The sequence below is a fragment of the Nestor notabilis genome, unplaced genomic scaffold (genome assembly GCF_000696875.1).
Source record: "Nestor notabilis isolate BGI_N333 unplaced genomic scaffold, ASM69687v1 scaffold6558, whole genome shotgun sequence".
In the NCBI taxonomy this organism is placed as follows: Eukaryota; Metazoa; Chordata; class Aves; order Psittaciformes; family Psittacidae; genus Nestor; species Nestor notabilis.
In genome coordinates, this window is record NW_009940467.1 from 17240 (window position 1) to 32262 (window position 15023).

A 15023-nucleotide genomic window follows, 5' to 3' on the forward strand; every position below is an offset into this window, starting at 1 on the left:
CCGTTACTTTTTAAAGTCATTTTACTCATGTGTTTAGTTATAAGTAACCAGGTTAATTCCAATGGATTGAGTGACCTACCTTGTGTGTTTCAAGGTAAGCTCATCCTTTCCCAAGTTAATTAGAGCTATGGTAAATGCCTAGTACTCATAATTAAGATTGTGACTGAAGAACTCCCATGGGTCTTAGGTGCCTGGCCATTGTAGCAGAAACCAGAGTCTTGAATTAAATGCCTGAGCTTTCTCCTTAATGGGTACAAAAGAATGAGAATGTAATGGCCTGACTATGGCCAAATGCATGTTGGACAGGAGCAGCCTAAACCTGTTATTAGTGAATGCAGTATGTCAAGAATCCAGCCTCTTTCCAGGATCTGTGGCTTTTCCTCAGTACCTTTCTGTGCTTAAATTCATAGCCCTTGAACAATCTCGGTCAGTTTGGGCAGCCATGTAGTTTTAAAAATGTAAGCAGACATGTGGGCCAATCTCTTAAGTGATTTGCAGGGTAGAAAAGTAGGCTTAGTTTCCTGCCTGGAGAAATTCTAATGCAAAAATTTTAGCTTTCTTGTTGCTCCCTCAGCTGTGAGGTTATAAAGGTGTTCTTTGACAGAGAACATGCTTGTTCTGTTGTGGTTGAACTTCCCTACTTGCATGGTGTAATCAAAATCATTGGGGTCAGGCACAAAAAGCAGTAACTAGAAGAATGCTCTGCCCTGGGGCTGAGACAATCATGGGAAGGGCAAGGGGGGCAGGATTTCTGTCTTCCATCCTATCCTGGTGGTCATTCTTCCTGCAATCATGGGTGGATAGCAGAAGGGTCCCTTAGTCCAAGTTAACTCAGCAGCATCTTGTTTCTCAGGTTTCCTGATGAATGACTGGTCTGTGAGGAGGAAAAAAAAATTACCTGCGATACACTGTGATGACGTACTGTATTACAGTATACATGCTCTGGGGTAGAGTTAATAGAGCTCGGATTTTGCTGTTTATGTAGGGGTTTTTGTTATTTTGGGGTGCTTGTGACTGGCATTCTTTTTTGCAACAGTGCAGAATTTGCAGAAATGAAGAAACATAGGCACTGTTGGAGTTTTATCACTGAGCTGTTCTGTGCTGTGCAGCATATGCAAGCAGTGAGTCATTGGGTCATACCTGCAGGTTTTCCAGTGCCGATGTGGAAAGTAGCAAGTCCCTCGCCATGGGAAGTATAATTTAACACCTGTTGTAGTGGTTTAAGTGTGAAAGTACAAGTTCTCAGAGACTTTCTTTAGACTTAGACACAGATCAAGAACCTGGAGATTGCTCAACTGTTAAGAAAGTGAATTGAAAAGACATCGTATGATCACAAGAACAAATATAGAAACACTTTAACTTTCATATATTGCCATTTAATCTTTTCCCTGCTGCAAGATATCGTTGCATACTGGAGGTAACAGTGCCAAGTTCTGCCAGCCAATTTGGCCACATAATAGTGACATGGAAAGGTCGCTGGCCATAGCTTTTACATGCAGTTATACACATACTTCAGATGTGCCCCAGATGACATGCACCCAGCTTATTCCTTCCCATGATGAGGGCTGCTGCAACCATAGCGTTAACACCACTTGGTCCTGGGGGCAGCTGAGGAGAGAACTTGTGTCCCAATAAGCTGTTCTGACACTGCTAGCCAGCTTCTTCCCCAGAGCTCCTCACGTATGAGAGAAAAAAACCAAACAGAAGCTTCATGTGGCATAGTGGTTGATGTTGCAACCACAAAAGCAGCTTATCTGGCTTTTTAGCATCTCTTTTCTGGATGTAGGTCAGGAGATGGTCTGGGATAGGATGAAATCCTCTGGCACACCAGACAGCCTGTGGAATGACACTTCTTAGGGTGTCTTCAGGCTAACTTCTTGCAAATTCATCTAGTGACTTGAAACGGTAATTTTAAATTAGCTTTTGTAAAGTGTATTGTCACATGGAAAGTTCCCCTGCTGTAATTTTGGTGGAACCATGCATGTATCTGAGAGTAAGGGAGTTGTCTTCTCTCTCCCCCATCCAAAAAATTCCCTTGTCAAGAACAAAAGTCAGAATTGTTCATCCAGGGGATAAACTGGTTCTTTTTTTCCTTGACAACTCGGGGTTTGCTTACACCCATGTTTTGACATCCTTTCTGATCATTTTGGTAGTGGATGCACGCAGCTTCATTTTTATTTGAGAGCTCTTTAAGTGTTTTGTTGTTTTAGTTTGGTATTTGTCCTTTTTCAGTTTTGTTTTACTCAGTTATATATCTCTAATTCATAAAATAATGTACTATACCTGACTAGGCTGTAACCTGTGAAGGGGAAATGCCATCCTAGTGGTGACAGTCAGCTGCTTTTTTGGTTTTGTTTTTCCAATCTTCCCTTCCTTTAAATGTTACAATTCTAAACATAAAAGCCCCTCTCAGAGCTGTTAAGAAAACTTCTTAAATATCTACTAAGCAATCGCTTTAAATAATTTCTTTCCATCTACAACCATAACACATAAGCAGAAGTCTGACTTGGTTTCATACCACCATAAAAAGTGTTCAGCAGTAGTTCTGTTTCAGTCTAGTGAATTAATGGGCATCATCTTCTGGGAGCATCCAGCATGTCATCACTGATGATGTGTGAGATTTTATACCAGATACAGCCCTTCCTGTTTGAAGGTCCAGTGCGTTCATAATGCTGAGCACCAGTTGCTGCTGTGATAGCAAGGTGTTTTATGGCTTTACTGATTCATGGGAGACACTGTCTCCTTTCTCTCCGTAGTTAATATCTGCTGTTTTGTACAGTGATACATGGTGACACAATGTATGTAAGTTCACTGGTGCATTTTGTTTCTCTTGCCCTTGTTTTCCTTCAGGCCAAAGAATGTGACATGAGCAGGTTACTAGTTATTCTGAGAAACAGGAGGACACCTCCTGTCCAAACTATTTTGCAGAAATACTAGGTGGCTGCTTTACACGTCATATTAGTGAACGAGATAAATGGTGGTCCTGCCTTGTCTTCTGTCTGGGTATTTCCTCCTTGGGGGGAGGATTTAAGAAGCATCCAAACATACATTGCATCCAAGTTTACAAGCCTGCAAGCAGAGTAAGTCAGAAAAAGTCTCCTCTCTGAATCCCACAAAGGGATTAGAGGTTGCTGCAGAATTCAGCACTCTAGGGACTATACTGTCTACGTGCATCCTAAGTAGGAGGAACACGAATGTTCAGAGGATTTTGCCAGTGCGACTTTGAGTGCTGGAATAGAAAAAGGATAACAGTAGCATATGGATGTTGCTCTTGGCACTTAAAGGTAGTGAAGTGCTGAAGCATCCTCAGGTGATGACAAATCATAGTTGCTTTAAGGTTTTGTACCTTTTCCCGCTTTCTCCGTCTTGGGGATACTAACTTTCTTATACACCTTGTCTATTTGACATGACTCCATCATAAGCTCTTCAATGTGAAAACTGCCTTATAACTACATATATGTGCCAAGCACTTGGGGAACTTGGCTAGCAACACTTAGCAGTCTTACAAGCTGAAAAAATTCTCTCTTTTTGCTTCTTCAAGACGCTTAACTTAAAATACAGGATAGTCATATATTTTGTGTCAATTAACCTTCATTGTCACTTCATTATCATCAGAAGTACTTTTTTTGTTGTCCTGGTTTTTTTTTTTTCCTACTTGTGAATATTATACTTGTGTGCTCTCATACTACAATTGGTACCCCGGGATTCCAGGGTGCAGGAATTTTATTTCTTGTTCCATGACAGTCAACTGTAATTAGAAATCATAATGGATAAGCCATTTACAGAAATGTGATCTTATCCAGGCGTTTGCAAGATAATGCAAGCCAATTAAAACATCTTGGAGGTTGTGTGACTTTGAAACTATCTTCGTAGTCATGTAAGTTCCTTCTTTAAAAGAAAAAAGGGGAGGGAGGGAGAAATAAAAATGTATGTCTCTAAATAGGCTCTAAAAAGAGCCTATACCAATTAGGACCTCATCACAGTAAAAGCTGATTTTCAATTTTGTTTTTAACTGAAGATGTTGCTAGGAATTGCTTTGTAGTTTTGTTTCTAGGCTCCACTACTAATGGCTGCAAATCCAAAATGTCATTGTTCAAAAAAACCTATCTATCTTTCTTTTCTTTATTTTTTTTTAAATACATACTGCTTGAGTTAGTGTTGTGACTAGTTAAGCATCCCAATAGATATACTGTCTGGAGACTCAGTGTTTCTAGTGGATTTGAATTATTAAGCTTGGTTTTGTTTGTTTGTTTTTAATCCCATTTTTTAATTCAGTAATCTGAAAAAGAAGCTTGCTGTCTTCCTGTTTGTTCCACATAAATGGGAAGACACACGAGTTGAGTGCCTGGAGCATTGCCAAGACTGTAAATGAGCCCTGCAGCAGCGCTGATGGAAATCATAGCTGAGAGCAGTCTTGAGCATTGGTTAGAGACCATCTTTCAGATCTCACAAATGATTTGTGAGGTAAGACAGTAGCCAGTGGAGTAAGCCAAAAAATATGCTGGCTGATAACTTGTTATGCTTCTGTTACTTGATCACATCAGATGATATACCGTTTCTCTAGCTAGTAGGTGCCCAGATTTCGTTTTGTTCCAAGAGTAGCAGTCAAAACTTAGCAGTCTTTCTGCTGAAATTCCCTGTTGCTTCATAGCAAGGTGTTGATCATCACTTTCTTACTGCACTTGATATCTGACTTTTCTATCATTCACCTGTTACAACAGGTTATTGGCACTTGTGACACGAAGGATTAGGCATATATGTGCTAACTTTTCATGGTTCAGCTCTATAAAGGTAGGAAATTAAAAAAAAAAAAAGAGGGAGAAGAGATTTTGAAGAGAAAGGGCCTGTAAGAATGCCTGATCTGTTGTGTACTTCCATGTATTGTAGTAGGTGGCTTCCAGGTTTTGATCTATGGAAAGCATTAGGTATTAACAAACTGTACAAAGGCAAGATGGTAGAAGAGAGCAGAATATCACATGAAGCAAACAAGGTTTTACAGGTAGGGAAAATCAGGACATGCAATCTGCTGAATAAGATTAGTCATGGGCCTGGCTGTCCATTTTGGCTCTTAGCATGTTAAGAAGAGATTTGTCAGTGGGGGTTGGTAGTTGTCTGTCTCTGGGTTTATGAATGTGCACTGTACCTGTGTTTCACGCAGCAGTGAATGGGGAGTACAAATCACAGTTTTTCCTTACATACTGAATGTATTTTTAGCCAGCTGCTGAGCTCTCACAACTATTAGATATGTCAATAAAATTTCAGAGTGCTTAACAGCCGAGAAAGTGAGGCCCAACAGCTGGCTGTGAGGCTGGCTAACAGTTCAGAATTCACTTAGTGCCAAACAGCATCGTTCAGTTTTGAAGTTCTAAACTTTGCAGGTATGCACTGAGCAGCAGATGGGAATAACAGCCCTTATAACTTATGTACTTACTAACCACATGAGATTACTGTTTTACACTGACCATTTACTTTTCAGCTATTTTGTAGGATTTGCTCTGTGGACAGGAAAAGTTTGTCTCTGTTCCTTGTCACTGGCATTTGTCCATTTGCCAGCAATTGCATCAGATGGCAGAGAAATTTGTAGAGTTCATATCAGGAAATACAAAGTATGACATTATTAAAATTTGTAATTAGAATTGTATTTGTTTCTCCTGCAAGTTCAAGTGCTCTATAGCTAATATCTCTCCTCGTAATACTGAGGTAGGCTGTGTAGCATTTTTTAGATGAGAAAACCCATTTTGCCCATTTCATAGAAAAGAGAAACTATGAAGAAGAGGCTTTCAGACTTCGGCTCAGAAACTTTGCTTTGCTGTAACAGTCAATGCTAAATATCTACAAAAGAGATTATAATCCAGGATATTGTACTTCAGAAGACTAGCATGTCCTTTACTGTACACATTATCTCTAGTATTTATCCACATTACTCATCTGTTTATGAAGGGCTGAGTGAGAGTTTTCATTCTAAAATAAGGAGATTACTTCAGGTGTTGTGCAGAACCTACCTGTAAATAAAAACCTAGTGCCACTGGAATGCATGTACTGAATAAGAGAAATGGTTAATAGTCAGTAATGCTAACTTAGCTGATGTCCCAAATTTCCTTGTGAAGCAGAGAACAGTAGTTCTTACGGACTGAGAAGTTGTAGGGTCCAAAACATTAGTGTTAATGTGATTGATATTTGCTGGTACACTTAGCCCAGGAAACTCATGCTATTTCAGACCAAGAAAAGCATAAATTCTGGCACTGGGTGGGGGGAATTTAATGATTTGAGGGAGAGAGAATGGTAGTTCAGACTCTTTCGGTATTCTGTGGGGCAGGAGGGATTGGAAAGGAAGACAGGGAGGGAAGGCGGGAAGGAGGACATCTCTAGACATTAAAGGCATCAAACCACACCACCCCTCACCACGCTGCCTCACTGCCCCACCACGCTTCCCCTGGTAGATCACATCACATTCCCACTCCCCTTCTTTTCAAAGTAAGGTGTTGGATGGGGCTTTTAGTTCTTATTTGTCCTGCTGAGTTCAAGACAGGACAACCCTTCCCTCATGAATTGGGGCTTATCTATTGTTTTTTAGCTGCTTATTATCAAATGACTATAATATACTTACTTGGAAATATCTTAGGCTGGGAAATGCTCATGTCAAGCAGTAATTAACAACTTGTTTCACATAATATATATGTATCTGTGTTACCTAAGTAATAACTTGTATGCATTTTTTCCTTCTTGTTTTGTTATACTGAGAGAAATGAATAGAAGGACTGATTATAAATCATGCAAAGCTTGTGGTTAAACTAAGAATGGATTCTGGCTATCAAGTCCGAGGCCAGAGCTGATGGCTGGATTTTCTTTCCTTCCGTGGTCAGACTTAGGAGACAGCATTAGATAATCATTAGGCTGTACCTCTGGGGCCAATCCATTAGGCTGTACCTCTTTCTCAGGAGGAAGCAACTTGATTGTGCCATCTCCTTTATCCCAGTAACACATGGTGCTGAGAATCTTCTGATTTCTGCTCTAAAAATGGAAGGAGCTGTGACTAAAAGAACATGGGTAAGGAATGGAGACAGTAACAGATAAAACTTATTTTTTTCCTTACTCTCTTTTGGTTCAAGGTATTGCTCTGTATAACATACACCTCCACATTTGAGCTGAATGGGAGTTCAGTGTTGAAGATTGCTGAGGTAAGTGCCTCTGTTGTACCATTGCTTGTCTTAATGTCTCTTAACATTCCCCTGCTACCTAGAGTGTCTTTCATACATAGCCTGAAGCTGAACTAGTCCAAATCACAATTACCATCTTAAGGATTGGTATTACCTTATATCTAGTGTGAAGAAATAATTGTAAGTTTGGCAGGGTTGATGGGCTTACATGGGAAGGTGCTTTTGGAAACTGGCTGACAGTTGTATATTACAGTGTTGCACATTTACTGCTTCTCATATTTACTTTACTTTGCCTTTTACAATAAGAAAATTTCCTCAAGTTCTCTATAAAAGAGCTCTGTGCTGGTTTCTTACCTGCTGCAAGTATAAAACTAATGAAGTTTCCTCAAGAGAGGTGTGTACGCCATAATGTGCCGTTAACACAAGTGCCACAATGTGCCTTGTCAGCCTTGTGTCTTTTTACTAATACATCCAAGTAAAAGATTTATTACACCTCTAGATATGCGGTGATGTTCTGGTACCATTGATCACTCTTCTTCCTTTATTCTGTTAGATTTTAGTCTGAATTAAATTTCAAAGGAGCTTTGGCTGTAGGAAAACATACCTGCAGGTCTATTAAGTGAGCCTTCATAGATGGCTGATATTTTTAGTACAGTGTGTAGCAAGCCATGGGAGCTGTTTGTTCAGGTTAGATAGATGCACAGAAGCACTCAATATTTTTGCACAGCACAGTGCAGAATGTATTATGGCATTATATTGTTAAGGTGGCATGGGGAGAGCTAATGCCCATGGAGTAATGTAGATGTTATGTATATAAAATATACGTGTCCTATGCTCCAAATGTATGTAGACATTTAGAGACATGTTTCTTCTCAGGTTTTGGTATTTTGGTTGGGGTGGTTTGGTTTTTGGGGGTTTTTTTTGTTTGTTTTTTTAATTTTTTTTTTATTTTTTTTTTTTGTAAAAAATAAAAATCCCATGTGAAAATAGCTCATTTTACCTGGAAGTTACAGTATTTTCTAAGTTTAGGAATAAAATTGACCTTGCTTTGTCTTATTGAAAGCTGAGGATGGGGGCTGTAGGGATAACAGGGGACCAAAGAAAACAGATGCCAGTTTGTGACAAATGGGCTTTAAGAGGCAGGGATACAACAGTTTGTGTATATGCAGTATGCAAGACAAAAAGAGTAGTAATCATTCCAGATGTCCTGCACAGCTTAGACTTTGGTTTCTCTTGTGTTATGTTAAACTACAACGTATGGCTATTTTTGGAGGTCTTTGTAAGGCCTACTTGTAGATGCTGCAGCAAGGATGAACTGAATTTGTATTTAGAGCAAGCCACAACTTTCTAAGTTTTACTAAACCCTCCTCATGTCAGTATCTCAAACTGAAGAAAATGTCGGTAGTTTTCCCTGCATTTTTTCTCAGCAGACTTTCTAACGTGCAAGGCAAAAGCTTGTGCATCACTTTGCTGTAGGTACAGAGCTCTAGCTTAGACAAAATACTGGCTGGAAAAATACCCCTTCAGATTTCACTTTTTAAGAGCACTGCGTAAGATTCTGAAAATGGTCAGTCAGTCAGTCATGCTCTGTGTGCTATAAGCTGTATCAGAAATCAGATTTTCTGTTCTCTCTAAATTTGGATAAAAACAGGGTTGTGATTTATTTAAAGAATTCTGAAAATGGCAGTTTTCTTTCATAGATTGGAGTTAAACTGCTGTTCTTGGTAGTCGCGCTTGACTTTCATTCCCAGAAGGCTAGCTTGGCTCTTAAAAACCTTTGCTAGTATAGTGGTACAAATTAGCACAGTGATAGTTTGTCCTTTTTCTGTTAAAGTGAACAGGACCTCTTATGCAGGCTGATGAGATATGCCAGCAAAGCAAACAAAACTTTCATTTCTTTCAGGGAATTGGAACAAGCTGTAATACAGAGCATGCATTTTTCTATTTGGAGTGTTTGGAGGTACAGCTATTTTCCTCAATCCTTAAGAAAATACTGCCTCAGTAAATGTCTAGGTCTTTCTAATTAGCAAGTCCCACCAGGCACATACAAGCTTCCTAAGGTTCCTCCTGGACAGGTTTTAGGTAAGGAAAGACACTTAACAGCAGGAACCAATATGCCTTTGTATCAGAATTCTGCAATGTATAAGCAGTAGGGAACAAGAAATTATTTCCGAGTTCAGCATTTGCTTAGCCTCAGCATTTATTGTTCTGACTTGCTCTAAGGCCAAGGTGACAGAGATGAGCTTTCTGCTCCAGTGACTCTGCTGTTTGATGTTGCTTTCCAACTTAATCCCTAAGTTTTGCTGGCCTGCCCTCTGTAGCAAAGTGGAGCCACTGCAAAATTAGAAAGGTGCTATCTGCATTGCTAGTAGAACACTCTGAGGACTCTCTGACAAACAGGACTACATTTTCCGCTATGGGATAGTTCTTAATTCATGTGTACGAAATATTGGAACCTCAAGTCTTTCTGAATATTATCAGCTTCAAATTAAGGAAGCACCAAACATGAAGAGTACTATTTTTTGTGGTTTAAGTATTAATAAAATTGAAAACTGGCTGGTTCTTGTTTCATGCACCTTCCCATGCTTGCTTACACTCCTGCAAGAAAATTTAGTTCGTGTTTAGTTTTATGTGTGTATTGTTAGTTCCATCTACGTTTTGGAGGTTCGTTTTGTTTGACTCTGTTGTGTTTTGTTGGCTAACCCTCTGTGTTTTGCTCTTAGTTGTGTTTTGCATGCCATAGAGCTGGAAGTCCCCGAATGCATGAAATGATCAAAATGTCCATTGCACAACTCCTTGGGGTCCTGAGCTCTCGCATTTTTACTGGTGCTTCTTCATCAATGGCTTTTCAAAAGGTACCTCGCCCAGCCATTTCAGAACACAGGCCGTCTGTAAGATCGGGCCTCAGGTGGAAAGTACTGTTGCTCGTTAGCTGCATGGGAAGGGGAGAGAAGAAGCAGATATCAACCATGCTCTTTCCAGAAAGTCAGCCTACCTTTAAGAATGGTATTTTGTCAATTAATTCAGGTATTCTAGAAAAAGACTTACAGCTCAAGAGAATGACCTCAGCAGCACTGGAATGGTTTGGCTTCTGTGGAGGGCTGTACATGGTTAACAGGCTTTAAGGTTTTTTGTCCACTGGAGTTCAGGTGATAGCTGAATGATGGGCAGAGCTGAATGATGGGCAGGCTTTCTTTTAACTTAGAAGACCATCTTCATCACCGACTGATTGATCTCAGGCTAAATAAACCCACTTATTTATTTGTGAGGATCTTGGAATCCTGAAAATTAACAAGAATAAGATGCTGTCAGTTTTGTCCTTTATATCCCTTATATCCCACAACTGCATACAACTGCAACCTAGTTCTAGTGTATTGTCAAAGGAGATAATAGGTCTTAGTTTATCATTTGTATAGTGTTTCTAACAAGTGATGTACACACACTTGAAAAGCTCTGGAATGCTATCTTTCAGTGTAGTTGGGAAATAAGAGAAAATAACGTAAGAGCCATAATTAAGTAGCTTCCATGTGTGATGTCTTGGAACATTCACTTAAGATACAGTTTGTATCCAAGAAACTCAGTCATGTTTTCTTGTCCTCGTGGCTTCATTGAAATGTAAAGTCCTTCAAAGTGAGGAGGTCAAAAGAGTTTTAGGAACATAGCTATATTGTTTTCTCTCTACACTAACAAATGCAGAAGTGTACTAGCAGCATGTTAAACTTCATAGCCTCAAGCCCCACAGCCTTTTTGTCTTACTCAATGGAATAGCTTGGTTTCATTTCAGTAGGAGTTAGGAACAATCAAGAGTCTTGTCCATATGCCTGTGTCAACAGTGATTAGCTTATATAATCAGATCACTTGAATTTTTCTCTCTTAAAAACTTATCCTCGTTACAGAACTGTAAAAATAGTTTTCCATCATATAATAGCTTTCTCATTCAAAAACTTACAACAGATGCATTTATGTCTACTTATCATGCATATCATTTATACTGTATGTATTTTGAAATATATTTTTCACAGCTAGTTTAATCTATATTAATGGTTCTTCTCACTAGCTCTATATCCAAACAATGACAGAATAAAAACAGAAAGTCTGAAAAGTATGTGAACAGTCATGTACATTCTTTTTGTCCTGGTCATTATTAATGATAAAGCTCAATGTAGGCCAGAGGACCAAAGCTGGTTTTTTGATCACAGTCTTAGAAGATTGTATTGTACACTGTCACAAATCTACTCAGCTCCATCAAGACTCATCCACTTAGTAGTTACTGTGCAGTAGTTACAGTGGCTACTACAGCTACAGCACACCCCTCACAGAAAAAAAGCTGATCAAGCATAGGAACTGCGTTTGCAGTTTGCAGAACTGCAGTTTGCAACGTTCTGTCCCCAGGATCCTACCGGTGTTATGTTTGGGCAACTATTTATGTAATGTCAGCTGAGCCAAAAGTCTAGCACAACTCTGGTCACAGCACAATGTCAAGCAGCTGGGCATGGAGCTAGGAAATGGATGATCCATGATTCCATTGCTGCCTTGGCTTCCATGGGATCCCGGAGCTGAGGAGCCCTCAGCCTGATTGGCAGCCATTAAAAGGCAATCATTTATGTTATGTATGGTAAAGCACTATTGTATTTTCTGTATTAGGAAAGGCCTTCAAAGGCTTTTCAATGTGCTGCCATATGTAATAATCGCTTGGGTTTGATAGAACCTAAGTGTTTGCCATTTTTGCCCTACCATTCCTGCACCTGTGAGACGGATGAATTGCATGCTGCTTGTAGATGCTACTTAGTTTTCTATATTGCTGAAAACTTCTAATGTGCTAATAAAGCAATATGAAATAGTAAGGAAGGCTGACTATCTGCATGCGAGAGACCTTGGTATCCTCCTAAAGTGTGTTCCTGGTAAGTTACAGTTCATATCTATGTACTGCTATCTTGTTTCCTCATCAGGTTTGCATTGAGACATATGTATCTAGCTGTCACCAGCGGAGCATTAACACCGCTGTGCGGGCAACCCTCAGCCAAATGTTGAGTGACTTGACTTTACAGTTACGACAAAAGCAAGAAAACATGGTGAGCCGTCTGGCATCAACAAATGGTTCCATGTCCATGGCTGTGTGTCTTTTTGTTTCTCTGAGTGCAGTGTATTGTACTGGCTTGTTGTGCCTTATGGTTTTTATTTGATGCTTCCACATTAACCCTGTCTGAAAGCTTTCTGGGGCTCTGACTCTGTGCCTGCCTCAGAGCAGTCTATTGGAAAGGCACCTTTCACGTTGTCAGCTTACTTGGCAGACATTTTAATTTTTTTTTTCCTCTTTCCATTAACCAAAAGAAGCTTAGTTCTGATACCCGGCTGCCTTGGCCCTTTCCTTTTCCATTTTTTTGTTGTTTTTTGTTTTGTTTTGTTATTCTCCTACAGTTCATTGAAATTTTTTTTTGCCAAAAGTTTTTGCATGACAATTTTCCTAAACGAAATAAATTCTCAATTAAGGAAAGTGCCTTTTTTCATTTGTTCATGCTGGTTTGAACGTATTATCAAAACCATGCTATTTTTTAAAGTCAGTTTCTGTTAGGAAATTTTAAGGACTGTAGTTGTACAGATTGCTGGGGCTTTTTAGTTGTTTGATTATTTTACTTGCATCTGTATTGGGTTAAGATTATCATTTCTGGTTTGGATTAGTAGACTAAGTTACTTTCATCCTCATGAGCAATTGCAAAACAGAATTAATTGGTTTACTTCAATTTCTCTTCTGTCTGTGCTAAGTAGGTTCATTTTACTAGCCAAAACATTTAGAAAAACAAAACAAAACACCCCCAGTAGTTTGGGTCTGAAAGAGCTGAAGGAGCAGGTGAAAGTATATGAGAGGTGCATTTGGTTCCTGGCAGTTTGTTGGTGACGCTTGAGAGAAGAATTTGGCTTGACCTCTTTGTGCAGTGATAGGAAATATCCTGTACTGCAGCTGAACTGAATGATGTAAGAGGTCATTTCCATTTCCTGACTGCCATTAATTGTGTTGGCACTGTAACGTTAATGATGACAATGTGATAAACTTTCTAATACTCAATTAATTCTGGTTTCTAAATACTTTGTGAAATCTAGATTATGCTTGCCTCTCATTTTCAGTGCAATTTAAGTGCCTAGTTATTACTGAGTTTATTTAGGTGTAGGAAATCCCTTAAGTACTTACAAATCTTAGTTCAGCCCAATGAGATGTGAGTTCCTTAAATCTAAAGTACTGTTAAAACAGATCTTATGGAATTTCTGAAAAAGTTTTGCAAAAGCTTCACCTAAAAATAACCAAAACGTCTAACAAACCCAAACCAGGTGGAAGACATGGATTTGTTAAGAAAGCTCTGCTGTTAAAGTATTGCTTCTGCAGTGTTTTTCTGCTCTTTGCACCAATTATACCGCCTTTGTCTTTCCTCAACAGACCATTGACAACCATGACACCTCACAGAAATTCAAGAGTCAAGGTATTTGTAATACTTTTTAGTGATTCTTTCCAATCCAGCTTTTTTATTCTTCACTTTTCTTTCATCAGCACAGTTCCTGATGTCACAGGAATTGCATCTTCAGGATATCTTACTTTCTCCATAGCTTTATGCACCCTGCTACCTGTGGTAAGAACTGAGATAGCCGTGTCAGCTCCTAAAACTTTCAGTCATGTGTTCATTTGGAGCATGGTAACAGCATCACACTACAACATAGTAATAAATGATTGTTTCAAGGTTCTAACTTCTGTATTTAAGGAGTTTGAGTGCTCTGGAAAAAGTTCTAGTAAGTGGCTTTACTTCCTAAATTGAAATAGATTCATGGAGTTGAATCTGGAAATGATTGTGTTATTGTATTTCAGGCCAGAGAAACAGTTTATATAATGGCAGCTTTTGCAAGCACATCGCTAGTGAAGGTCTGTTCACGCTTGTCAAATTATTATTTTACAAGAGAATTTTTTTCTACTTCCATTCTGTCTTAACTTCCAACATCTTCCCTGATAGGTAAAAATAATGCCTGCTTTTGACCTTCTCACTGGATTTCTGCAGGAGAACTTGTATGGATGGAGGCTAAAATCTTTGAAGTGTACAAGCATCCTCTTTTAAGATCAGAACCTGATCATACATCAGAAGTTGTGTAGCAAAGACAAACTGCAGGGAAAGATACAAAAATTTTAGCTGCCATGTAGAAGTACTGCAGCCAGTCCTTTTTTTAAATTTATTTGTATCCTTATTTTATTATCTGAATTAGATTTCAGCTAACCTCCTGTAAATGCATGTAAGCAGTCAGTGCTCTCTGTGGATTTAATACTGCTGATTTTTCATTGTATGGAGATCACTTTCCAATCTAGAACTTTTTCCTACTGCGTCTTCTGTATGAATTTTGGCAGCCCTGCTCATTGCTTAGAAGCTCTAACTAGCTCTGAAAATCCATGCGGTAAATTGAGGTTGTAATCCAGCTGCAAATATGTAATACCTCTGATCTTTGTCCTTTTTGGAGGTGCTTCAACTGAGTCTCTTTGTGATGATGTTGTATCTGTCCTCACTGTGCTCTGTGAGAAGCTCCAGGCTGTCATAAAGTGAGTTACTTCAGTTTATAATTTGAATGTGTTACCTGGAGATTGGGAGTTTCACTGATTCCTGTGATTTTACTGTTGTAGTTCTGGAATTATGGAGCAAAACTGTGCTTAAATGAAGAGTTTGTTAAAGGAAGTATTGTTCATGATTTAACCCTCAGTTGAGATGAGAAGCTAATTTGCCGCCTTTATGCACTGTTCAGCTTTAAAGACCTTCCAGTAAATCTAATCTATAAGTAACTTCCATTTCTTTTCTGCCTTGAAAGCAACCATTGTAGAGAGAACAAGAGACACAATCA

The 15023-nt window shown here is 39.1% G+C and overlaps 1 protein-coding gene across 1 annotated transcript in view; it reads left to right on the top strand.

Moving 5' to 3' along the window:
* LOC104410247 (brefeldin A-inhibited guanine nucleotide-exchange protein 3-like) overlaps nt 1-14727 on the top strand; it is a gene marked incomplete at its 3' end in the record, with an annotated part of 23729 nt that extends 9002 nt beyond the window's left edge. The window contains exons 5-8 of the mRNA XM_010020359.1: nt 7110-7178; nt 12107-12229; nt 13588-13630; nt 14649-14727. Of these exons, the coding sequence (XP_010018661.1) occupies nt 7110-7178; nt 12107-12229; nt 13588-13630; nt 14649-14727 (314 nt within the window). The remainder of the gene's footprint in view (nt 1-7109; nt 7179-12106; nt 12230-13587; nt 13631-14648) is intronic.
* Nucleotides 14728-15023: the final 296 nt, after the last annotated feature.